General features: G+C 41.1%; 1 protein-coding gene across 2 annotated transcripts in view; it reads right to left on the reverse strand.

The window, feature by feature from the left end:
• Positions 1-8584: 8584 nt before the first annotated feature.
• The window catches only part of PGM1 (phosphoglucomutase 1), a 48581-nt gene continuing 29609 nt past the window's right edge, over positions 8585-27556 (reverse strand). For both annotated transcript variants that reach the window (XM_088447841.1, XM_088447840.1), the window contains exons 2-11: positions 26802-26964; positions 24436-24582; positions 22354-22479; positions 20729-20919; positions 18670-18824; positions 14351-14466; positions 13868-14003; positions 13548-13731; positions 13087-13221; positions 8585-8839 (exon numbers count right to left, since the gene is read on the reverse strand). In XM_088447841.1, coding sequence (XP_088303967.1) covers positions 8750-8839; positions 13087-13221; positions 13548-13731; positions 13868-14003; positions 14351-14466; positions 18670-18824; positions 20729-20919; positions 22354-22479; positions 24436-24582; positions 26802-26964 — 1443 coding nt within the window. In that variant the 3' untranslated portion in view covers positions 8585-8749. The remainder of the gene's footprint in view (positions 8840-13086; positions 13222-13547; positions 13732-13867; positions 14004-14350; positions 14467-18669; positions 18825-20728; positions 20920-22353; positions 22480-24435; positions 24583-26801; positions 26965-27556) is intronic.

Genomic DNA, 27556 nt, shown 5'->3' on the forward strand with positions numbered 1-27556 from the left:
ACCAAAATACCACCATAATGTTCCACCTTGTGTGGGGTAGACCAATGGTCTATGACCCCACATATCTAACATCACTTACCAGAGGAGGCGTGGAGGTGCAGGTTCATGGGGCTCTCCAGCTTACTATCCTGCTCTCCCCTCCTGGACCAGCGGCAGGTTTCATGATGGTCACTCTTCAGAGGTGCAGCCTGTAAAGCCTCCATCCACGTGACCCGGCGCTGGCTTCACTCCATTCATAGGACCCGCAGCTGCATCCTGTGTCTCCTGTCCTCGTCCTTTCTGTGAGGCCTGTGACCTAGCACCTCTCTCCTGTGCTGGCTGGCTGCACGGTGCTCACAGGTGTGCTTGGGGGCTTCAGGAGTCTTTTAGGCGGCAATGTGACAGGGGTTGACCTGTGGAGGACTGGCAGCAGCGGAGGGCTGGGTGCGTTGGTGCTGCAGAAGCTGATGTACACGTGTTATGTGCGCTGCCAGGCAGAATAATAAAGCTGAACATGGAGCTTATACCCCTCTGGAATGTCTACAGCAATCAGGAATTTATCTACATCTGTGGAAATAACAGGACTTCCTCTTCCTGAGAAAGCTGCCCTGCTGGCAGAGAAACGCGTAGAAGATGGAAGCTGCGTCTTCTTGCCAGCTGTCTTGTGGATATCACTAGCACCTTTACATGCCCGCCTGCCCACTGTATTGCGGTCTCTGGGATGGCGCTGATCTTATTGTACACTGACTGCATGCACATCCGTTACCATTGCAGGAGATCTCTTTCCATTTGTTCTCCAAAAAAGAATCTTTGTTACCACCATACATACTGGACCTTACTAGACTGTCTATGAGAGTGAGGTGTACGGTCATTTATCTGCTGTCTTAGCTGCCTCCCTGGCACATATGGGGCACTATGAATGTCTGTGAGGTTGAGGCACACTTCTGAGACCAATGTAATGCCAGCATGGACTTTGCTTTAAGCACTTTTAAATGATTTATCTATTTATTGATGTAGTGTCCAAATATGCAGACTTGTTACCTATTTACCCCCTCCCGGGAGGTATTGTTTCTTTCTGTGTTACAATAAATATTGTTGTTATATACTTATATTGTGTATGAGTGTGTGATTAGTGCCACCTAGATCCTTGCTTCCCTCCTTCCCATCCCCCTCCCCACCATGCAGAGATTACCTGCCTGACTGAGACACATCTCATAGATGGTAACTTCTCTCTCTAATAAGACCTTGGGTGAGGGGGCTGGGGGGCATTTCGCTCTCAAAAAAGAAAAATAGGAATGGCGCTCGTCAATCAGCAGCTATCTGTGGGAGAGCGTTAGCCTCTCAGATCATATACAATATAAAAAATAGTGAACACAGCGCTAGTAGGTATCCAATATATAATTGATATAATTATCAATCAACGTGACGGCTTGGTTAATATACTGAAGAACACTTTATTTGAAATAAGTACATCTGTACTTGTTGTGAAGAAATAACAAAATATAAAATATATTCAATAAGCACTATAAAAAGTGGCAATAGATAGTCTGTATGCGTAGTTAGCTAATGGTAGAATGACCACTATGTCAATCCTGTAAAGTTCTTATAGTCCATGTAACATAGTCCATAAAGTTCCGGTGTAATATCCACTAATAAGAGAGTGTGGGGTCTATTTACTAAGCAGTGTTAGGAGACAGAGTGAAGAGTGATAAGGTACCAACCAATCAGTTCCCAACTGTCATCTCACAGGCTGTGTTTGAAAAATGACAGTTGGGAGCTGATTGGCTGGCACCTTATCACTTTTCACTGTCTCCTAACACTGCTTAGTAAATAGACCCCTGTATTACCCAATGTGTAGGTCCGCAAATGACATCTCTTGGCAAGGACTCCTTGCAACAATTGGTGGATGGCAATAGCTGGTAGGACCGGGCAAAGTTTTCCTTTTGTAAACTGGTCCGGAATAAATATGGAACAATCCAGATAGATCAGGAAACAGGATCAAGTGGTCCAATAGTTCTGGCTGAACGTGTTTCCGTATGGAACATACCCATACCTTCCTCAGGAGCAAATACATAAATCCTTGAAGAGGTTGCTGGTATTTATGCCACTCTAATGAGTAAATTATCGTCAGGTGTAATCTGACAATTAACGAAGCCGTATACATACAAAACATAAATCTTATAAATGGTGCATATAAATGGATGATGAATATAAGCGGAGGCAATCATACCTATGGATTATGCAATGGTTTCTTTCAGAGAGCATATAATATATATATTCACATACTAAATTAAATACCTTAGCTGTTTTAAATATATGGAGATCTAATATTACAAGTATAACATATAAAAAAAAAACCAATATATATATATATAAATATATATATAATAATAGTGTTAATCTGGTATCAAATACCAGGAAATAACAAATAAGCAAAATTATTCTGTCACATATTTATGGATAGGATAGAAGGAACGAATTAGATATATTCAACAATAAAACTTGTATCGCTACACATAGAGGTGTTTGATCAGTGTAGGATATATTGATATCTAGATAATAATTGGATAAATAATCTAATCATAATTGAGGAATACAGCATATATAATAATGATGATATCACAGATGATGAGTAGTAACTATTATTAATAACCAGAATAGTATATGTTTATCACGTATTGATCTGTCCTGTAAAAAAAAAAATAACCAGGTGATGGGGACCCTATCTATCTAGTAATATACAGGGAAAAATCCAGTCCTAGATTATACAATTCAATTCGATAAGATTCATTTAGGCCTTCTGTATGTAAGGTATTCAACTGAAACATCCAGAAGACCTCCTGACGGCAAAGATTTTATATCCATCACCTCCACGTTGTGTGAAGGGGATGTGTTCAAGACCAATAATGGTCAAAATTCTAGGATCACTGTCGTGAAATCTCATGAAATGGTTGGAAACACTGTGATTGGATTTATCCCTGTATATTACCAGGTAGATAGGGTCCCCATCACCTGATTTTTTTTTTATCACAGGACAGATCAATACGGGATAAACAGAAAAACAAAAAAGAACTTTACAGGATTGAAATAGTGGTCATTCTACCATTAGCTAACTACGCATACAGACTATCTACAGTATTGCCACTTTCTTATAGTGCTTATTGAATATATTTTTATTCCTTCACAACAAGTACAAATGTAATTATTTCAAATAAAGTGTTCTTCAATATATTAACCAAGCCGTCACGTTGATTTATAATTATATCAATTATATATTGGATACCTACTAGCGCTGTTGTCACTATTTGTTATAGGGCATTTCACTCTCGCCTGAGACCCCGTTATGTGTCTTGGGGATGTTAATAACGTATCAGATCCTCCATTGTACAGATGGAGATTAAACGTCAGCTCTCCCCCGGCAAGGTAGTAAGGGTCTGGCGGCGTGTGTATGGGACTTGGGCTGGCGGCATGTGTATGGGGCCTGGGCTGGCGGCATGTGTATGGGGCCTGGGCTGGCGGCATGTGTATGGGGCCTGGGCTGGCGGCATGTGTATGGGGCCTGGGCTGGCGGCATGTGTATGGGGCCTGGGCTGGCGGCATGTGTATGGGGCCTGGGCTGGCGGCATGTGTATGGACCTGGGCTGGCGGCATGTGTATGGGACCTGGGCTGGCGGCATGTGTATGGGACCTGGGCTGGCGGCATGTGTATGGGGCATGACTGGGCTGATGCTTGGCGTGAGAAGGATCCTGTTACACCACAGTTCTCTTGCGTTTCTCACACATATCGCTCCTTTCCCAGCATTGACTTAGCCCCTGGTCTGTAGACATGTGCTGCCCTGTATTTCTGTTCTAGAATACAACACTAGAGCTTTCTCTGACCATTCCCCACTTGTCCCTCACTCTAACACTGAGGCTAATAGGGGACAGGTCTTTTGGAAATTCCACCCATCTTGGATATTGCAGATGGGGGCAGGATCTGAGTTGGGGGCATTATGGTCGGGATACTATGATGGTAACACTGGTTCCGCCCCTACGGCTGTTACTTGGCATGCATTAAAGCCTTCTTATGGGGATCCTTATTACCACCTAAGTGCAGCTGAGGTTATTAGCGTAATGGCGGAAATCACCACAATAACCAGCACTAAGGTCACCTGTGTACTGAGACTAGATGTCTGATGTCAGGCTGCGTTCTGGTGCAGCTGAACAAACGCAGCCACAGCCAGGAAAGGTGGGCAATAGTCCTGGCAGCTGAAAACCCCCCCTATTAGGGGAATATTGTGAGTGTTACTGTCCCCAAAGGTGTGTCTGGCCAGATTACATTTCTATATGGGCTAATTGCCCCTAAAGAGACACTTACTGGGACTGTAAGTGATATTAGATCCACCAACCAAAAAAATAGAACATACTTTTGCTGGAGAACACTGCACAGAGGTGTGTAACTTACTGCTGTCTGTCTCTAGTGCCGAGCTCTCTGCACTTTCCCATTAGTAAGGGGAGATCCTCTGATGTTATTATTAGGCAATGGCGGAACCCCTGGAAATATGCCGCAGACGCAGAAAATAGCCAGTGTCCGCCATCACCTGCCATATTTCCAGACAAACCAGCTCTGTTACTAATAGTTATCACCTCACTTCCTGACCCATCACATACTGTATCCTCACTAGTGCAGGGGGAGTAGGTCGTTATATTTCAGAAATGTCATGGCCTGGTCTACCACTGCTATGCAGATGGTACAGAACTGTACCTGTCCTTTGCTCCAGGTACAAAGGACCCCATAACAACCCTAAATGGCTGCCTAGCTGAGCTTCAGGAGTGGATGAGTGCCAGTTGGCTCCGACTGAACCCTGATAAAACAGAGGTCCTTATGATAGGTCACAAGACAGGGCTACAGCATAGCCAACCAACAGGACTTACTCTTGGAGGATCAGAATTACAAAACACTGAACATGTGCGGAGTCTTGGTTTTGTGCTGGATGGTGGCCTCTGACACTTAAACATCAGGTATCAGCCACAATCAAATCCTCATTCTTTCATCTGAGGAACATTGGCAGAATAAAGCACTTAATTACCTCAGAAAATCTGCCTAAAGTCATACATGCATTTATATATCATCACGCCTAGACTACAGCAACGCCCTCTACCTCGGTCTCCCATCAAAAGAATTGCACCGCTTGCAGATGGTACAAAAAGCAGCTATTAACCAACCAGCCCCGTTCCAGCCACATAACACCCATTCTCTACTCCCTTCACTGGCTGCCTGTCAGATTGAGATTTGTTTTCAAGATTGGCTTACTATCTTACAAAGCCCTACATGCCCATGGCCCAGGGTACCTGAAGCAGCTTCTGATCCCTTACCGTCCCACTCGATTACTGCGATCCGTTGACGAAGGACTATTAACAGTAACCAGAATCTCCCGGAATTCCTCTGGGGGTCAAGCGTTCAGTTTTGTGGCTCCAACCTTATGGAACTCACTTCCCCGCACAGTTTGAGAGGCCTCCACTCTAGAATCCTTCAAAAATAGACTCAAGACTCATTCACCCAAATATTTCACTAATGTCCCTTGTTTAAGCTTATTTTGTACTGTAAAGGCTAATGTAAAGCACTTTGAGTCCTTTAGGAGAAAAGTGCTATATAAATAACATTAAGTGAAAATACCAGGACACAGTCGCAAGGATTCTGCCAGCGCAGTCAAACCGCACCGCACCCTGTATACATAAGTCATTAAGCTCTGACTGAGCCAATAGTCACATTTTTCTAATAATGAAACAATACAATAATATGAAAAAGAAAAAAAAAACGCAACTTTGACCCTTAAAATGAGGCTTCTCTGGTCAGGTCCTGTGTAGCATTTCCAGAAATCCAAACCTGGTTTTAGCTATGTGATGATAGGACGTAACCCATTTCCTAAATCACGTCTGGTATCCCGGAACTATGATTAGATAAGCAAAGAAATACTGAAATAAAAGTGATTGATAACATATAAACACTTGAGTGGGCATCTGTATTTCCTCCCTTTTTTTGGCTGTAGAACTACAGGTCTCAGCAAGGTAGCACTTCTTATTATGTTTAAATTAGGATGTGCAGCCCAGCCCCCCCTTTTGTTTTTAAGATATAAACACTTATAATAACACAACTTTATATCACAGGATAAGAACTGCTCTGTAATTTGGGAGCTTGTGCCTGGCGCAGGTGTAATCACTGACCATTCTCCACCGTCCTCATTATTAAGGAGCCCCAATCAACATCTGACTGATCACACTGCACAACAATGAAAATGTTTCTGATGTGAAAATAGTTACTTCTAATTGATTTCAGCATGCAAAGAATGAATCTGACATTTAAAACTCTCAGTTAGCTCTGAGTTCCGAGATATAGCCCATGTATGACGATGTAGGGGTATTCCTAGTGACGTGGGCAGAATGGAGAGAATCTTACCAGCAATCTGCGTTCCGCGCAGAGGGGGCGGGGCATCATGACCCAATTAAATGAATCAGTTATTTGTCCCCTCCCCTATTCAAATATATGCGATTCACGGGATTACCCCCACATGATAACTGTGGTGCACTGAGTGACAAGCATAGTGAGCGATTCCACCAAGAGATCTCAGCAATGGAACAAAGATATCAGGGGAGGTGATCACTACTATAGGACAGTGACAAGAGAGGCCCCAGAAGAGGAGGACAAGCGACAAGCAAAGAGAGAGCACCCCCATGTATAGGCCACTATATTACATAGTACTTTCCTATGCTGTACGTTTGTTTCGTATGCTGTATATTGTATGCTGTATGTTTGTTTCGTATGCTGTATGTTGTATGCTGTATGTTTGTTTCGTATGCTGTATGTTGTATGCTGTATGTTTGTTTCGTATGCTGTATGTTTGTTTCGTTTTGTGTACTTATTTGTGATAGAAAATAAACAGTTGTTTTAATTCAATCAATCAAGAAAATATCAGATTATTTTGAAATAGCTTTTCACTATGACTATATTACTAATGTACATACAGTATAGTGCAAGTAGTGTAGCTCAAAAAATAGAGCTAGTAAAAATATTCTGTAATCATTTTAGTTTTTCTTGACCTCAAATTAGTAATGTATGACTATTAGTAATGTATGACTATTAGTAATGTATGACTATTAGTAATGTACGACTATTAGTGATGTACGACTATTAGTAATGTATGACTATTAGTAATGTATGACTATTAGTAATGTATGACTATTAGTAATGTATGACTATTAGTGATGTACGACTATTAGTGATGTACGACTATTAGTGATGTATGACTATTAGTAATGTACGACTATTAGTAATGTATGACTATTTTTAGAAAGGAAACAAATTAAAAGTATTACTTTGTTGTACAGTGGGCCTGATTCAGACCCGGACGCTATTCAGACCCGCGCAGTTCAGGCTAAAAGACAACCAAGTGACGTGGAAGCTCCTCTACTAATTAAGCACTCCCATTAAACGCCGTTTTGACCGTTTGGCACGCCTGCGTTCGGATCTCCACTCCCCCATTTTCAAACACCTTCCCCTGTTATCACCCACAAATGGTACATTCTGTCAATCAAATTAGCAGCCCCTCATTGTTTTACGAGTGCACGATTTCCGACCGCAATGACTGGTTTGCGCATACGCATTGCGAACCATACGCATGCGCAGTTGTGCGAACATCGCTCAGAGCGAACGAGCGGCTCTGAATCAGGCCCAGAATCATTAGAGTTCCCTTTAAACAAAATATATTCCTTCATTACATGAATAATGGGCTTTTAGAGTGCATCCTCTACCTCCATAATTTAACAAATAGGCCCCTCTGATGTGAAGATTTCCCATTGACGTTCGTCAGTCCCCAATTGACGAATCGAAACAGGGAATTATTACAGAAGAAATATTACACTTTTTTTTTTTTCTTTTTGGTGCTTTGAGTAACAGAGTAAGTGGCATCACTACTAATAGAGGCGTCTTTCCTGCCGGCTAATCCTTAATCCTGGAGAAAACGCTGATATGTGACTCAGCGCCAGTAGAGGCGGAGAGAGCAGATTAGTGCAATTTACTCACAAGGTGGCCTCTCTCCATTACTAAATAGGATCTTGTTTAATATGTTTTCCACTGGAGGCCTGAATGTGAAGATTTCTTTTTTCAGAACATGACATTGTAAGTGACTAGGGTCCACGGCATTACAGTGCGACACTGTTAGATGCACGTATGATGTCATCAGTAAGGAGCTGGGTCCAACGAGAAGGCCTTTCATTCCTGCCTGGAGCTCGGCCAAAGTCTTCATTTTAGTGTCTGCCGAAGAAAATTGGATAATTCTGTACTCCTGTAACACGATCCAGAAAATAGGTGAACTTTGAAAGGACCGTTCACAAATCGTATCATCGTAATAAATAATTCATATGATGCCAGTAGGGTTAAATTACCTTTATAATTTCTCACCCAACTTCAAAGGACTTTTATTTCAAAAATTGTAAATGGCGCCATCTAATGGAGAATCAACAATCTGCAGCCCCAGTTTTATTTCATTAACGACTGCCGGCTGTCATGCTTAAGGGTATTTATCATTTTACTTTAGATGTCATCAAAAAAGGAAACTCAACTTTCAGCCCAGTTTCCAAATATCTTTACTTCTCTCAGCCCCCATCCCTGGTACATACATATTGGTAACTGACATGTTGTTGGGACACACTGGGAAAGACAAGGACAGTAGTGAACAGTTAAAGGGATTTAAACAAAAATGGATTATTTTGAGGTACGATGGCTCTCGTCTGTTTATGTAATGACCGTGGGGGCTGTGCGGCCTGTTCTTTCTTGTAATTTCGAAAGCTTTAGTGCAATTGTAACAAGAGGGGCCAGCATTACCTGTGTGGAGAGAGTAAAATACATTTCAATTATTTTAAAACAGACTTTTCCCTCCAAAACAATGGAAGTCCTTATCCCTCATTTACCGTAAAAATATCTAGGGGTATATTTACTATATACGGGTTTATAGAAGTAGGAGGTGTCGCCCATAGCAACCATTCAGATTAAAATTATTCATCTAGCACCTTCTATAAGATAATAGCTAGAATCCAATGGGTTGCTATGGGCAACACTTCCACAAACCCACATTTTAATATAATATATATATATATATATATAATCTATCATTTATATATCTATATATGTGTAAAAAACAATGCCCTTATTTTGCGCTTATGATGTGAAAATAAATGCTGCTCCTCAAGTGGAACCCCTGTTAGTGGGAACAAACAAATCAAAATACACAAAACAATTCTAGAGGGCGCAAATACAAATATTGATATTCCTTTATGGTATATGATGGTTGATACCAAATGGGGAATCCAGAGATGAAAAACACAGATATTAACCCTTCTGGTTAATAGATTTACAACCCAACGCGTTTCGTCCGTTAGGACTTCATCAGGGGTATATCCATCTTAAATATAAACAAACATGGTGAAGGTGAGCTTAGAATGATAAAAAAAATAAAAAATGTGAGGCCTTAATAAACTTATAGCAAATTGCCATACATACCAAATACAGAAAAACTTATATAGTCCAACAGAAAGCTAGCGAAATGTTGTCCCTAGGGTGGACCTATATATTAGACAATAATAACCATCATATAGCACCATCTGCAGTAATATAGTGTATACAATAGAGAAAGTCATCTCATTAGGAAGTCATTAGAACGACATTGGGGCATCCTTTTGAAGGATCCGATTTTGGGCCCTCACTTGCCATCAAAACCCAACCTCATATTCAGAAGGGCGAATAATTTAAAAAGTATTCTGGCTCCTAGTAGACTTAAATCAATGGGGCCGAGTAAAGAAATAGGACCAGTCACTATGGAGGCAGGTGGTTTTTTGAATAAGAGAAATGGATGTTTCCCTTGCAACCGATGTATTTGTTGCAAATTTATGGAGAAGAGTTTTAGTTGGGTATTTGAGGACAAAACAACATATTCCCTTAAAGAAATTGTTACTTGTAATACAGACTATGTTGTCTATAAAATTAAGTGCAGTTGTCTACTAAATTATGTAGGTCAGACAAAAAGATGTGTAAAAATTTGTATACAGGAACATTAACATTTATTAAGGCGTCACAATTTTTTTTTTTTTTATCATTCTAAGCTCACCTTCACCATGTTTGTTTATATTCATATTTAAGATGGATATACCCCTGATGAAGTCCTAACGGACAAAACGCGTTGGGTTGTAAATGCATTAACCAGAAGGGTTAATATCTGTGTTTTTGAAACTTCACCCTAAAAAGGGGAGACAACAGGATATCAATTGCCATCTTCCCTTGCTGTGTTAATGGAAAAATTTATCGTGTAAGGAAGCTTTTTAAAAAATGTTATGTCTAAATGACAAAAACTTTTAAATAAATATATTGTTTACAACATCTAATGGTGGGCCTTTGGGCCATTTCTTGGTGATTTTTGGTGAGCGGGTCTTTTCTAGAAGCTCTTTGGAGTCTATGAAATCGACTATCAATCATATTGGAATACACTATAACCGGATATGAACATTTGCCTTTAAAAGAACTTGTCTCTGGATTCCCCATTTGGTATCAACCATCATATACCATAAAGGAATATCAATATTTGTATTTGCGCCCTCTAGTATTGTTTTGTGTATAATATATATATATATATGTCTCTATCTATCTATCTATATATAATGTGCTGGAGTGTCCATCATTTACACAAAGCTGAGGCAGACATTTTGTGAGCTGAACCAACATCCATGAGAGTACAGCCTATGGGGGCGATTCAATGCAATGCAGTGACTGATGTGCACATCGCTCCATCCACATCGTAAGGAGGTGCGCAGGGGAACATTGCGATACCGGGGAGTACCGTAACTGGCTGTGTGTGTGTAGACGAGCGTCGCCGTAAAGCTCGGCAGCAGTTCGCCAGTGATGTTGAATTGTCCCCTATAAGATCACTAGAAACCACGAGGCAGTGTGCATAAAATCATTTACAAGGTAATAAACAAACAATACATTTGAAAAGTTATAAATAACTCATTTACATTTTGGCATTATTAGCAGCAAACTGTTTCCTAAATCATTAACAAGTACAAGTGTGACGCTGAATATTTTAGGACTAAGTGGTAGATAAGAGTAAAAAAAATGTAAAAAATTATATATATATATATATATATATATATATATATGTATATATATATATGTATATATATATATATATATATATACACACACACATATATATATATACACATACATATACACACACACACACACACATACACATATATGTATATATATATATATATATAAAAAAAAATCAGATTTGTCATAAGTTTCAGATATATTTCTATTAGATGCCCTATTCCCTTTTTACCCATTCATGACCAGGTACATTTCATATAGGTATTTTTTAATTTATACCTGCATGCCCCGATCACATTTCAGTTTTACAGCGTTTGTAAAATAGATTTTATTTTTGATTTTTTCGACTGCTTTGTGTATCCCACAAAATTCACAGCACACAGGGCAGCTTTTTTGTTAGCACGGGAACATAAATACATTTTTATTTTAATGTGAATTAGATGGGAAAACAGACAAAATTATAAATCAGAATAAGAAGTTACAATTAAAAAAAAGCGAAATCAGAAATAATCCTCGAAAATGTATTTGTCTAGTGTTCCCAAGTATAAGAATACCAGATAATTACATACAATATGTAAAGATAAAAACAATTTTTTCTATAGTATTTTTATTTTATTCATTTTAAAATTATCTAAAATACACTAGTATCAAATTATGTATTGGGGCGATGCAACATACACATTTTTTTTTTAATTTACAATCATTAAACTGCAGGGTTAAGAAAAATAAAAAAATGTTGTAAGATGTTCAAAACATATCAGTGGAATATTCACAAAACAAATAAGTCCAGGTATCCGACAGAACATGGAAGTGATTGCAGCTTTGTGCGTCTTACAGACCACAGCAGCTCTCACAATTGGCAAAAAAATATATTTTTTCATGGTCCTATTGCCCCAGGTGATTTTCAATTATATATATTTAATTTTTTTCTAAGCTGCTTGAGCTGTAAAGCGCAGTGGGAGTCTGGGGACACGTGCCACAGATGCACGACCCCCCCCCAAATGGCTCCCACCACAGTGATGGGACAGACAGAAGAGGACCATTGTACCAGGAACAGGTAAGTATAGCAGTGAGGGATGTGGTGGGCAAATGTAATGTGGTATATGCTGGATCTAATATACTAGAGTGTGTGTTTGTGACACACACACACACACACACGTTAGATGGAAAGTCTTTATGTGACATATAATGTTACATTACATAATTTCAGGTCTCTGATCTCTGGAGCTTTATAACAAGATCTGATGGAAAGGGCTGTGGACCTGGGTTAGGTTGGTGCCCCTCTGGCCCCATGGAACCTTGTGCCCCTCCAGAACCCATAGAATCTTGCATCCCTCCAAGCACACATGAACCTTGTGTCCCTCCGAGCCCAGGGAACCTAGCGTATCTACAACCCCACGGAACCTTGCGTCTATATATCACTTACTATGTTTCTCCTCCACTTTTGAGGAATTCCTGGACATTTCCTCTTTTAGGCTCCGCCTGTCAGCAGCCTCATTAGCATATTGAAATTGTGTATTAAGGTTGTTTTGGGTAAACCAGAGATAGGACACAGCAGCGGTCTGCGGTCGCGAGTTATTACTTTCTTTTTTTGGAATATAGCATACAGATAGGACTGACCATTGGGGTACATGTCAGTCCTGTTAGTAATGCTCCGATTGGTCAGTCACGGTTTACTGGTCAGGGAACATGCCGTACTTACAACCCTATCTCCTCCACCTCTACATCGGAAGGGTCTCTGGACCAGCCATAAGCAAGCATCTCCATACCAAGCTTAATCTACTGATGTATAGGGAGGGGGAATGGGAACGGGGCGCAGTGTGACCGGCGCACTACAACGGAACGTGCTGACATGGGCCTCTCCGGCCTTTCCTTGGAGTAATATTTATGGGTTGTTTGTGGTGGTTCTTGGGAGATCAGTCACCAGCTACATATAGTTACACAGCACATTAATGCGTAGGATTTACCTGAGGGTCTTCGTATATTTTGGGGGCATCCTTCTCGTAGCTGTCTATATATAAGCGAACAGTTGCTCCGGCGCTGCCAGTGCCGCTCAGCCTGAAGATGATGCGGGAACCATCGGTAAAGATGAGCCTTAATCCCTAATTAAGAGAGAATCAGAGGCTGAAGAGTGGACTTCATCGGCCCCCAGAACACAACACCATAGACGATGGCTCAGAAATACCCCCGGCCATGATACATAGATATTATAGATCTGCCGGACTCCGAGGCTTGCAGGGAAGGGGTCACCTTACTGGACAGAAGTAGTGACCAGCCAAATCAGGTGGTGCACTAACAGTAACATCAACAGCAAGGGCATATATATATATAAATTGGATGTATAAATGCTGTAAGCAGAAGGGGGGCATATAAATGACCAACATTTTATAACCATAATCTGTTACTGTATCGTTAGATGGAGACATACCTGGTTTCTCGAAATACTTCCATCAACAGGGTCACTATATTCAAAGTTATCAGCTTTCTCCACAGTGTAAACTTTATCCCCGACGGCCAGATTCTGTCCGATAAACGAGCGATCGAACATGAGCGTTTCTAGGTCTTTCATCATCTTATTGGCTCCATCCGATTCCACCTCTTCATAGTCGTACCTATAGCGCGGGACGGGGGAGAGAGAAACAGATTTCAGCGTATCACCATGACCGTAGATGAGCAGGGCGGCGGTTATAAAGTGACAATAAATTACAGTCATGTATAAAAACTGGACTATTCCGGTGAGACATTTACCTGGTGAAAAAGTTGCGACCATATTTCTGCCAATGGTCTTTCAGGATATCTTCTACGCTCTGTTTGCGTGTCGCAATGATCGATAACCAGGCGAGGACGGCCCAGAGTCCATCTTTCTCCCTGATGTGATCAGATCCTACGCAGCGAGAAATTCTTCCGTTAGTCAACGGAAAATCCATATTTGTGCAATTTTTTTTTTTTTTACTTATACAGGTTTCAAAGAGCAAATACCGCAGTTACGTTAATGAGGACATTTGTGCCACCAAAAACAAGCAAAGATTATTGACAAGCATAACGTTGATAACATAGCCGCGCCGTTACTATGGAAACTCGCGGCTAATTGGGTCGGTCCCTTAGGAAGAATTATGTTATGCGCGGAGCTCTAAATTACAGAAAAATTCTTATCTGGAAAGCCTTAAATAACGAGGTTTCTAGAAAACCCGTACCGACTAAATACGCAGGAAAGGTTCTGTTCTCACTCACCTGTCCCAAAGCTTTCCTCACCACACAGCGACAGCTTATTCGCATCCATTAAGTTTCCAAAGAATTTCCACCCAGTCGGAGTCTCGTATAATGCAATCTTTGTAGCTTTTGCCACTCTTCGAAAAAAAAAAAATAACAATATAAAAACACTTGGATTATGGGTTTTCACAGCTCTCCTTGAACTTTTAAGAGCGCCTTGCTGCATTTAAGTTTTTTCTTCGCTTTGCAAAGTGTTTTTACTTCATATATGTCTGGTGAAAAAAAAGGTTTCATACACCAGCATGACATGCAATAAACACGTTCAGTTTTTAAAGGTTTATGGACTTCGGTATACAGGGCGGAATTCAATTGTTTCCGCGGTCCGGATCTCCCGTCTAAAACTGATAGGAGATCGCGGGCCGCTATTCAATTGCTGCCGTTTTTCGCGCTGATCGCGCCCAAAGTGGTCGGGTTTAGCCGCGTGAAGTGCTGGGCGCGACCGCGAAAAGTGTTGTTTGGGCACTTTTCGCACATTTCAGCTCGCACCCCGCTGGGGCTGCAAGCTGAAATGGAGCGCTGGCAGCTGATCGCGCCCGACAGGAGCAAACAATTGAATAGCTGCGTCGGGCGCGAAGGGGGGTAGAAACAATTATACTCCGCCCACAGAGTCATGTTTTCTCAAAACTGTTGTTTCCTAACCCGTTGCCATGGTGACTGGGGGAGGGGAGAGGGCGGGGCGAGAAACAAGAATGGGCTTTATTTTCTATACTTTTAATGTTGATCTTAATATTTATGGAACATTCCCCTATGACATCATTAGTATTTAGTTGCTTGGAATCATTCAAGAGAGGTCAGGTAGAACAAATTATACGAAGGGGAAACTGGACATCTATAAGCAGAGTAGGGCTCCAACAAAAACCGGATTAAAGAAGCTGCTAACCTTAAAAGTGTGAGTCATTTTTTAATTATAAAGAATAAAACCCCTCCTGCCTACATTCTCAGATAGACATCCGAAACATAAAGGGGAAATCAAATTCAGCGTGATGGTCGCGTTGTGCCATCGGGCACCCACATCACAATATTAACTGGTACCCTATAAAGGTGCGCAGGAAACTTGGCGTAGTCGGCAGTACATCACTTACAATCAAATTCCTCCCCAAATAACTATTAAGAAATTAATGTATTTATCATATACACACTAGAATTACTGATAGTAAACATATTGAAGTACATTCTGTTGTTCCAATCAGAAGCTAAATGTAAAAGTCATATTCTAGCCAGAATGTATTATTAAGGTGCCAGTCACCCATTATACCAGTCACCCATGGTACGATATGTAGGTGAATGCTTTGCCGGCCCGGGAATTTAGAGAAAGAGAGGGGACTGTGCTCTGACAAAATGCCCACCTCCGGACAGGCGGTTTCACTGCGCGGCACAGCTCCCGTAATATAATAACCTATTTATTGTAATAAAGGCAAAGGTGTGAGGTCATCTTCCGTTCATTATCGACAGAGGGAAGTGATTGTGCGTCTGTGAAGCGGGTCAGATGAACGATGTTTTCCCATGTTGAAAAAGTACCATTAGTGCAACGTTATAACCTCCACCGCGAACGCGTCACTCACTGGCCTTCAGGCTGAGTAGGTTGGACAGTGTCACTGAGGTCATGTATTACACACCCCAAATTCCTGGGCTAAATCCTCACACAGTGACAACCTACAACACACAGGAAAGCGCAGCTCTGCTAATGCAATAATAATCTATGGTCTATTAGAATTTACAATTACAAAGTTATAAAAGGTCAGACGTTGGGATAGGAATTTATAGTAAGAGAGATTTTTTTTTTTTTTCCCCAATCTCAGTTATTTATAGGAGACTAAGGGCAAAAATGCGGTCAAACCCAAGAAAATGTCGTTTTGGGGGCTTGACAGCAATTCATACATTCCGTAGCTTGGACCCGGTGGGTAACACCATCTTCAGATGGCGTTACCCCCTAGAAGCCTATGGGCTTCCTTCTGCAGTTCTTCTGGATGAGATCCAATCGGATCCCTCCCAGTGTTCCCCGTGGTGGCGGCGACATTCTGTGCATGCGCAGAGGGACTTCTGAGTGTTTAACCCGGAAGTTCCTCTATCGCAAAGGAACGCTCTTATTGGGAGAGCTGTCCTTTGCTATCTTAATCACATTTCTAGGTACAGCTTGCCCTAATTGAAAAGTTTATTGTTTTTGTGTAGCTCAGCACACTGGAGGAGTGTAAGTCAGTGTTTATCAACTCCAGTCCTCAGGGACCCCTAACAGTGCATGTTTTCCAGGTCTACTAGTTGGTGCACACGTGTATTTATTACCAGGTGTCGCATTTTAAAAGATCCACAGGAGAGGCCAATTACTACACTTGAGATACTGAGGAGATCTGTAAAACATGCACTGTTAGAATCCCATACTGAAGAGATCTATAAAACATGCACTATTAGGGTCCCATACTGAGGAGATCTATAAAACATGCACTGTTAGGGTTCCATACTGAGGAGATCTATAAAACATGCACTATTAGGGTTCCATACTGAGGAGATCTATAAAACATGCACTATTAGGGTTCCATACTGAGGAGATCTATAAAACATGCACTATTAGGGTTCCATACTGAGGAGATCTATAAAACATGCACTATTAGGGTTCCATACTGAGGAGATCTATAAAACATGCACTATTAGGGTCCCATGCTGAGGAGATCTATAAAACATGCACTATTAGGGTCCCATACTGAGGAGATCTATAAAACATGCACTATTAGGGTCCCATACTGAGGAGATCTATAAAACATGCACTATTAGGGTCCCATGCTGAGGAGATCTATAAAACATACACTATTAGGGTCCCATGCTGAGGAGATCTATAAAACATACACTATTAGGGTCCCATACTGAGGAGATCTATAAAGCATGCACTATTAGGGTCCCATACTGAGGAGATCTATAAAACATGCACTATTAGGGTCCAATACTGAGGAGATCTATAAAACATGCACTATTAGGGTCCCATACTGAGGAGATCTATAAAACATGCACTATTAGGGTCCCATACTGAGGAGATCTATAAAACATGCACTATTAGGGTCCCATACTGAGGAGATCTATAAAACATGCACTATTAGGGTCCCATGCTGAGGAGATCTATAAAACATACACTGTTAGGGTCCCATACTGAGGAGATCTATAAAACATGCACTTTTAGGGTTCCATACTGAGGAGATCTATAAAACATGCACTATTAGGGTCCCATGCTGAGGAGATCTATAAAACATACACTATTAGGGTCCCATACTGAGGAGATCTATAAAGCATGCACTATTAGGGTCCCATACTGAGGAGATCTATAAAACATGCACTATTAGGGTCCCATACTGAGGAGATCTATAAAACATGCACTATTAGGGTCCCATACTGAGGAGATCTATAAAACATGCACTATTAGGGTCCCATACTGAGGAGATCTATAAAACATGCACTATTAGGGTCCCATACTGAGGAGATCTATAAAACATGCACTATTAGAGTCTCTGATGGCTGGAGTTGAGAAACATTGGTGTAAATTAGTGGTTCTCAAACTCGGTCCTCAGGACCCCACACAGGTCACTTTTTCCAGGTCACCCAGCAGGTGCACAGGTGTACTCATTACTCACTGACATTTTAAAATATCCACAGGTGGCGTTAATTATTTCACCTGCGATTCTGTGAGGAGACCTGGAAAACATGCACTGTTTGGGGTCCTGAGGACAGAATTTGAGAACCTGTGGTGTAAATGACTGCAGCACTTTGTGCATTGTGACAATATCACCGATTGGACAGCTGCAGCCATGGCGGCCGTTCTGAAGGCAAAGCGCTAGGCCCTGTATTTGACTTTCCCAGGGTGTTGTCACAATGCTGAATAATGCACAGACTGTAGCGCCACTGTTGGGAGAGGTCGCGTCTGCTGGCGGCTACTCCGCGCTTTGCTCCACGTGAGAGGTTGGCAGAGGTGAGTTACTCTGGAACGGTGTACGGCCTAAACATGCTCCTGGTCTCCTGACATTAGGGGACAGGAGGGTTTATTGCCAGTAGTAAATATAGTATAGAATTGGCCTCAGACCCTTTCCTGAGAGGTGACAGTATTGCACATTACTGTGACTAACACTATAACATACAGCTTTGGTCTCGGTATTGGATGACTCTGCACCGGCCACACAAGCACACATGAATGTGGCAGTGGTTGAGCTGTCCCACTGAGAATCTACGTTGGTTGCAGGCTGGGTTAGGAGATATCACATTGGTGGGCAGGGTACATGGGATATATCAAACTTCCATCTTACCTGTCAAGTGCCCCGCTTGTTGGCATGCTTCTCGCCAAACCACGAACGCCCGTCTGTTGGAAGTAGGGGATACTGAAGATATTGGCAGCGATTACTGCCACAGAGTCAGACGGGTTCACAAAGAAGCTGTTTTTCCCCAGAATCATGTTCCGGTCCTGGAGAGAGAGAGGGAGAGAGAAAGTACCTGTAACGTAAAGCCCTGGAGAGCGCAGAATATCAGGGACCACACTCTATACAAGGATCGGGTCATACAGTATACTGGGGTTATCCCAGCGAGCCATGACGACACATAACACAGGATCCAGTTGGAAACTCCAGCCATAATCTATTTGCATTATAAGCCTGCTCAATGTGCACTTTGTAAATAAGGAATAAAAAAAAGATTATTATTGACAAACTACTGTGTATTTCATTTACTTTCCTATAATTATAAAAAAATAAAAAATAAATAAACCACTGCCCTAATAATCTCATGTAGAAGTGTGACATAGTGCGTAAGATATGGTAACACACAGAAGAGCTGCTGCTCTGTATATTTCCATTTACTAACATGAGTGGGAGCTGCCATGGCACTTGCTGAGAGGTATTATAAGACTCATACAGAACGTCACCCAGACAGCCCAAGTAATAGAGATGATACAGAATGTATCTGGCTTTTGTATGGTTAGGTTTCATGTGCACAGTGATCATTATTCCCATCAGCTATTTATATCGCGCCTGTGCCACCATATTACACTGCGCTGTGCAGAGAATACGGATAGTCACATCAGTCCCTGACCCGGTGGAGCTAGATTAGACTCAATTATCTAATCTACAAACACACTTTATCACCCAGTGGAAACGTGCACAAATACAGGTAGAACATACAAACTCCACACATATAGGGTCCTAGTTAGGAATTGAACTCATGACTCCAGTGCTGCAAAGAAGTAATGCTAAACCATGTGTCACTGAATCTCCCACCATCTTTCACTATCACTAGCACCACTATCTATTACTAGAACCCACTGTCCATCAGTTGCACCCACTATTAACCACTAATACTAGCAACCACTATCTATTACTAGCTCCCACTATTACTAGAACCCACTATCGCTAGCACCCAGTATTAACCACTATTACTAGCACCCACTATCTATTACTAGCACCCATTATCCATCACTAGCTCCCACTATCTATTACTAGCACCCATTATTCATCCCTAACTGCCACTATTGACCACTATCTATTACTAGCACCCATTATTAACCACTATTACTAGCACCCACTATCCATCACTAGCTCCCACTATCTATTACCAGCACCCATTATTCATCACTAGCTCCCACTATTTATTACTAGCACCCACTATTAACCACTATTACTAGAACCCACTATCACTAGCACCCACTATTAACCACTATTACTAGCACCCACTATCCATCACTACCGTGTTTCCCCGATAATAAGACACTGTCTTATTTTATCTTTTGGTCAAAAAAACTGCATAGGGCTTATTTTCGGGGTAGGGCTTATTTTAATTAACTATCTAATACTAACACCCACTTTTGACCACTATTAACAGTACACCAAAATCCATCACTAGCACCCACTATTAACCACTATATATTACCAGCTCTCAATATTCATCTCTAGCACCCACTATAAACCACTATCTATTACTAGCACCCACTATCCAACACTAGCACCCAAAACAAAAAACCTCTCTTATCCTTCTGGCTACTGTTCCCTGAATGCATCATAGTCTCTGATGAGCCCGATGTCCCATGCTGCACCTTCTCTCTGTTTCTAACTCAGCTATGTTTAAACAGAGCAACACTGCAAATGGTCATGCAATCCGTGTCCACAGGGTCTCTTACTAACAGCATAAAGTAGTTGTGCACATATGAATGTAACAGACACACTTGCACAAAATAAATGCACACTCTCTGCAGCCTTGTAAAGGAACGCCGTGCCTCTCAGACGTGGGATTTTCAAGTAAAATAAAAACTTTCAAAAATATGTCTAAACATCATTAAGAATATTATATATGTTTCAATCATCATGTGCACCATCCTACCCCATCTCCATCGAAAGCTGCCCCAAAGTCATGTTCCCCAGTCTTCATGGTGTCCACCAACTCTGATGCATAAGTTAAGTTTGGGTCAGGGTGGTGCCCTCCAAAATCCTCCAGTGGGGTGCAGTTCACTGCAGAGTTTGCTGGAGCACCCAGTTCTTCACACAGAATCTTTTTCACGTAGGGTCCAACAACTGATCAAAATAAAACGGTCAGCATTTACAAACACAAATATTTACTGTACACAATTGTTAAAGAGTTATTAATAGCTAATAAGTTTTTTTATTTTTTTTAAAGAAGGCTCTTAAAAAAAACAAAAAAAACCCTGCTATATGTGCACTGAAATTCAAATATAAAATCTTTGATTGTTAGTTTTTTTTTTTTAAATTATAAAAAATGGTGTTTATATACATGTATGCAATAAGTTAATTCGTAAAAATACCATTTTAAAAGTACACTTTCCACGTCGTGGACATTTTTTTTTTTTTTCAGGTCCAGCCAGATATACACACTATTCGCTACAGATTGAACAACAAACAGACATTTTTGCACATATAGAATATACAAAATTAAAAAAAGTATAAATAACTATATATGAAAGTTTATAAAGGTTGACGTATCCTTTAATTTTTCACATTAAGGGGAAATTCAATTAGTCGCATTAAATTAGTGTTCGCTAATTGATGCCACAGGGCAATTCAATTAGCAAGGCCACTTGCAGCACTTATCAGGGATTTTTTTTTCGGACATCAGCAGGTTCCGAAAAAAATCCCCAATAATTAGCACATTTACGGGAAGCTGCCAGCGAAAATACACAAGTCCATGAGCTTATCACGGATTCTATGTGTATTCACCTGAAAACAGATAATTTTTTTGGTGCAAAAACAGGCTCTAATTGACTTGCCCGAAGCTTAAAAAAAAAAAAAAAAATTTAATGGGGAAAAGTCCTGTTTTTCGCCTTCGGAATTTATCGGGGCTAATTCAATTTAATCCATTAAAAGAAAAAAATTTTATTCACAAAAAATAAAAAAATAAAAATAGGTTTCTGGAGAATATTACCTCAAACCAACATTTAAAAGACTTATAAAATTGGTATCAAAGTGGTAAATATTCATGAAAAGTGCGATTTCTAAATTAAAGCAAAAAAAAAGTTAATTTGAATTTCCTCTTTAATATTTACTTTTTTAAATTAAGTTTCATTTTCAACCAATCATTTCTGTAAATTTGAACACAGAGATTTTAATCAAAATATTTCGACGGTCTACATAGAAATATTATTTAGGTAATTTTGACCACTTTTCAAGAGGAAGAATTACAGAGATATTTATAATAAAAAAAAGCGAACTTTTTGCCAGAATGTTGATGATTTCTCCTATCTGAACAGAATGGGGAAAATAAAAAAAAAGTAGATAATCGTTATCGACCCCAAAAATCTTAGTGATGGCAATTTTTTTCCTGTTACTAAATACCCCAAAACATATTAAAACAGCTGATCTGTTTCCAGATTTGTTCAAAAAAATGAAAAAATAATCCACAAAATTTGCAGTATCGTGTTAAAATAAAATAAGTCTACCAAGCAAATCATGACGGGCTTACTCTGAGGATTTCTGTTACATTTTCCCAATTACCTCCGTGCATGGCATCTAATCGGATTTTAAGTCTGTTCGGTCCTGAGAGAAGTTCTTTCAAGGCACTGAAGTCGAAGATGTTCCTCAGCATGTTCCCATAGGATTCTACAGAATCCACAATCTCAACTAGATATACCAAACAAACAGAAAATGGTTATTATGGGCGGTAGATGTTAAACGTAAATTGTGGCTATTTACATACTTAAACCATGAATTATCGATCTTATCATATTGTTAATACTTTAACACCCAGCAAGATACACTAAATTAGTTCTGCAAATGACTAAAAGGGGAATCACACTTTCAGAGGGTTCAATTGTCAGATCATATTTACTGTCTTAAGATGCTGTCTAGTAAGCTGAGATTTTTCATAAATGCGTCAAGACAGGAGACAGTTGAGTTCTCTGGACAACTTAAAGAGTCAACCAAAACAGATGTCCCGTTGACTCTATGCTAGACCCACATGTGGCAATTTTTGGGGCATCTTGAACAGATGGCATCACAAGGGGGGTGCGGGCCGCACCGGGTGACACCATCCGAGGGGTGACACCAAAATAGCAGAGCAGCTGCAGCCACACTCCTGAGATGCAAGCCGGGGAGAGGTTGTTGGCTGTCCAGTAGCTGCTGCTGCGCTGAGCTGGGAGGATTACTCAGTGGAGCAGCACAGCAGCCCCTAGTGTCTCCCCTGCCCATTGATTGCAGAGGACGGGGGGCGTGACCAAGAGTGAGAAACATAAGTGGGCGTGGCTTTGCGGGATGAAGCCACATCCCCTTCCTCCCGGGCGACATGGACCGCAGACCAACCACCGCCCCGAGTGCATTTAAGGTAAGTGACGCCACTGCAGCTATGTCTCAAAATTTCCCACATGTGGTTTCATAATTGGTATGGACAATAGAGGCTAATTGATAAATTAGCAATTGATGCTGTTTACTGCTAGAGCCATGAGATTAATTAAGTGTTTTATATACTTTCGGAATTTTTCTGTAGAAGATACCATTGTATTAGACTTCTATGCGTTCCTCTACATCCTCTGTGTTTCCCCTTTGTCTTATACGTCCCTATTTATTTCTACCCCCATATTATACTGAACAATTGTTTCTGTTTTTGCCATTATATTAAGATACATCTTATTCTGTTTATTGTTTGATACCTCTGTAACCCTGGATGACCAGATATGTAGGTCAACATTTCCAGTGTTGTACCAAGTCTTTTCACCTTTATGCTTCCTTTGTATCCTTTATTATGATTATTTGGATTATTATGGCTATTTTAATTTTCTCTATGAATCTCAATAAAATAGATGTAAAAAAAACAACCAACAATAATAAAAAAAAAAAAAAAGACAATTCATACCAATCTATTTGAAACATACGTAGTGGAAACAAGTCACACAAATAAGTGCAGACTGTGCGTGTGATCATCGGGCGACTGCAAAGACTTAATCTCATGTGATCCAGATGTTCTGATTAAAGGCGCACATCCACATGCCGACTAGGGAAAGACGGTACGATTACGACATCGTAATCGTACCGTCAATCCCCACCCCCTGCAGTGCCTACACTGAAAGTATAGTTGTTCAGTGTAGGCACCCTCCCCGAACATGGCTAATCTGTCGTTATCGGCAGATTGACCGGCATGTTCGAACGATGATTGATGTCGGAAACGACCAGCGGGGGCGTGCATCACTGGTAGTTTCCGACAGTGTAGTGCACGATTAATGAGCGATTGCGATGTCGTAATCGTGCAATCGCTCATTAATATCGCCTAGTGGATGTGCCCCTTAACTGTTGCATGGTCCGGTTCTATTTAAAGATACGTAGTAAAATATAAAAACAAAAAAGCTGTTTGGTTTTTTTTAGCAATCAAGCCAATTGGCTGGAGGGGTCACTGCATGGCCAACTTTGTATCAGATATCAGAAGATTGTTATGATAAATCAAAAACTCAACAGTCGGTTATCTGGTGTACTGCAACCCCTATCGGTCACCAAGCTGGCGGAACCCAGAGGACAGTCAGCATTTTGTTTATGATGGAATGAGAATACCCTGATAACAATATGGATCTATGCAAAAGGCTGGGTTACCTGTGAATGGCTTAAACTTATTCTCCAAATCAAACTGTTGTTTCCCGATAGTTGCCAAGTCTACTTTGAGGTCAGAGCAGATGGCATATTCCTCAATGGTCTTGCTGAGCTGGAAGATCTTGTCAGTGATGGCTTCAGGAGCTGGACCTGCGGGGAAACAAGGCAGGAAGAAGTGGACACTGAAATGGGCGGCCATCACAGAACCCGCCAAGTCCTTCTTTCAAAAGAATCTCTTTCACTCTTGTCTTCAAGAGACATTTTTAAAAAGGGCACAACATCCTACTTACAGAGTTCTGACCTGTAGTCCACCAAGCTTCATTTTTTTTTTTTTAAATTAAAAAAAAACAATAATAATTTCTACATTTTTACATTTTCCACGGTCATCCTCTGTCTTCTTCTGTGCCCTTATGGGTTTCAGAGCTCTTAAGTGGCCTGAGCACACATTTGCTTGTTCTCACGTACAATGTGGCAGGGGATTGAGGGGGCTCTGGATCATGGGAAACCTTAGAACCTCTACAGGCTCATAGTCATTGTATTTTAATATTGCACAGTTTTTGGGGGATCACTGAACCCTAGGGCCAGCTCACCTCAACCATTCACCCTACAGTACCCGTCAATAACCACTTTTGTAGAAGATGTCCAACCAAACTGACTTTTAATATTAACCTCCTAAGTATCAGAACAGTAGAGGTTCAATGATTCCCAGCACTGACTAATCAATACGGTCATCACACGATGGCGTTGCCATCTGCGGTGGGAAGTTGCTGGTTAGGGAGGCACCAGGTTGAGGGGTTGTGCTTAATTTCAAAGTGGCTCAGGTTATGGCCCGGTGTTCTGATCCACAGTGGGGGTGGACATGTATACAGGTTGAGTCTCCCATATCCAAATATTCCGAAATACGGAATATTCCGAAATACAGAATTATTTTAGCATGACTGACATAATGAAACCTTTGATTTTTGATGGTTCAATGCACACAAACTTTTTCTAAGGCACAAATTATTACAAATATGGTATAAAATTACCTTCAGGCTGTGTGTATAAGGTGTATATGAAATATAAATGAATTTCATTTCTGTACACAAACTTTGTTTGAGCCACAAAATTATTGAAAATATTGTATAAAATGACCTGCAGGCTGTGTGTGTGTATAAGGTGTATATAATGACCTGCAGGCTGTATGTATAAGGTGTATATAATGACCTGCAGGCTGTGTGTGTGTATAAGGTGTATATAATGACCTGCAGGCTGTGTGTATAAGGTGTATATAATGACCTGCAGGCTGTGTGTATAAGGTGTATATAATGACCTGCAGGCTGTGTGTATAAGGTGTATAGAATGAGCTGCAGGCTGTGTGTATAAGGTGTATAGAATGAGCTGCAGGCTGTGTGTATAAGGTGTATATAATGACCTGCAGGCTGTGTGTATAAGATGTATAGAATGAGCTGCAGGCTGTGTGTATAATGAGTATAGAATGACCTGCAGGCTGTGTATATATAAGGTGTATAGAATGAGCTGCAGGCTGTGTGTATAAGGTGTATATAATGACCTGCAGGCTGTATGTATAAGGTGTATAGAATGAGCTGCAGGCTGTGTGTATAAGGGGTATATAATGACCTGCAGGCTGTGTGTATAAGGTGTGTAGAATGACCCGCAGGCTGTGTGTATAAGGTGTATATAATGACCTGCAGGCTGTGTGTATAAGATCTATATAATGAGCTGCAGGCTGTGTGTATAAGGTGTATATAATGACCTGCAGGCTGTGTGTATAAGGGGTATAGAATGACCTGCAGGCTGTGTGTATTAGGTGTATATAGAATGAGCTGCAGGCTGTGTGTATAAGGTGTATATAATGAGCTGCAGGCTGCGTGTATAAGGTGTATATAATGACCTGCAGGCTGTGTGTATAAGGGGTATAGAATGACCTGCAGGCTGTGTGTATTAGGTGTATATAGAATGAGCTGCAGGCTGTGTGTATAAGGTGTATATAATGACCTGCAGGCTGCGTGTATAAGGTGTATAGAATGACCTGCAGGCTGTGTGTATAAGGTGTATAGAATGACCTGCAGGCTGTGTGTATAAGGTGTATAGAATGACCTGCAGGCTGTGTGTATAAGGTGTATATATAATGACCTGCAGGCTGTGTGTATAAGGTATATATAATGACCTGCAGGCTGTGTGTATAAGGTGTATATAATACATAAATGCTTTCTGTGTGTAGATTTGGGTCCTATTCCAAAGATATCTCATTATAGTATGCAATTATTCCAAAATACGGAATATTCCATTATCCAATATACCCCTGGTCTCAAGCATTTTGGATATGGGAGACTCAATCTATATATGGATTGTAATCATTTCCTCACCTCCATTGGAAGTATTGAACTTGATGCCAAAGTCTCCGCTGGGGCCGCCGGGGTTGTGACTGGCCGTCAGTATGATCCCACCGATGGCTTTGATCTTGCGGATGATGCAGGAGACAGCCGGAGTGGACAGGATGCCATTCTGACCGATAACCAGGCGGCCGATCTAAAAAACACACAAGGGGCATTTAGTCTTTTACATTTAGATTTACTAAATATTCTGGGGGAAAAAACAGCAACTTGTCCAAGTCCGTAATATGGAAGAAGCAGCTAACCAGCTATTGTACTTGACTGATCCGTCTGACAGTAGAACAGTAAGTACCAGCAGGGGACACTAAGGGGGTCGATCCTATTAGGTGCGAGGAGGGGTGACTTGCCATTGCAAAAGCATAGAAATAACGCAACGGCAAGGTGACTTGTCCCCAGACTGTTTTTTTTGTACACAGCCCTATGGAGCAGCAAACAAGAGTGAGCCTGGAGGTACCATAATTTCAGCATACAGCCGCAAAGACTGAATCGGTATGAAATACTGCCGTAAGTATTAACTAACCTAACCTACCCCCTAACCCTCCCTTAGGGGTGCCTAACCCTAATCCCCCCTCTAAGTGCCTAAACCTAACCCCCCCCTTCCCCGCTGCCTCAACCTAACCTCCCCCCGGGGGTGCCTAACCCTAACCCTCCTTCCCTCCCTCCCCCTAGCCTAACCCTAACCTCCCCCCGGGGGTGCCTAACCCTAACCCTCCCTCCCCCTAACCCTA

Source organism: Taudactylus pleione, unplaced genomic scaffold (assembly GCF_031769625.1).
Source record: "Taudactylus pleione unplaced genomic scaffold, aTauple2 ptg000442l, whole genome shotgun sequence".
NCBI classification, from domain to species: Eukaryota; Metazoa; Chordata; class Amphibia; order Anura; family Myobatrachidae; genus Taudactylus; species Taudactylus pleione.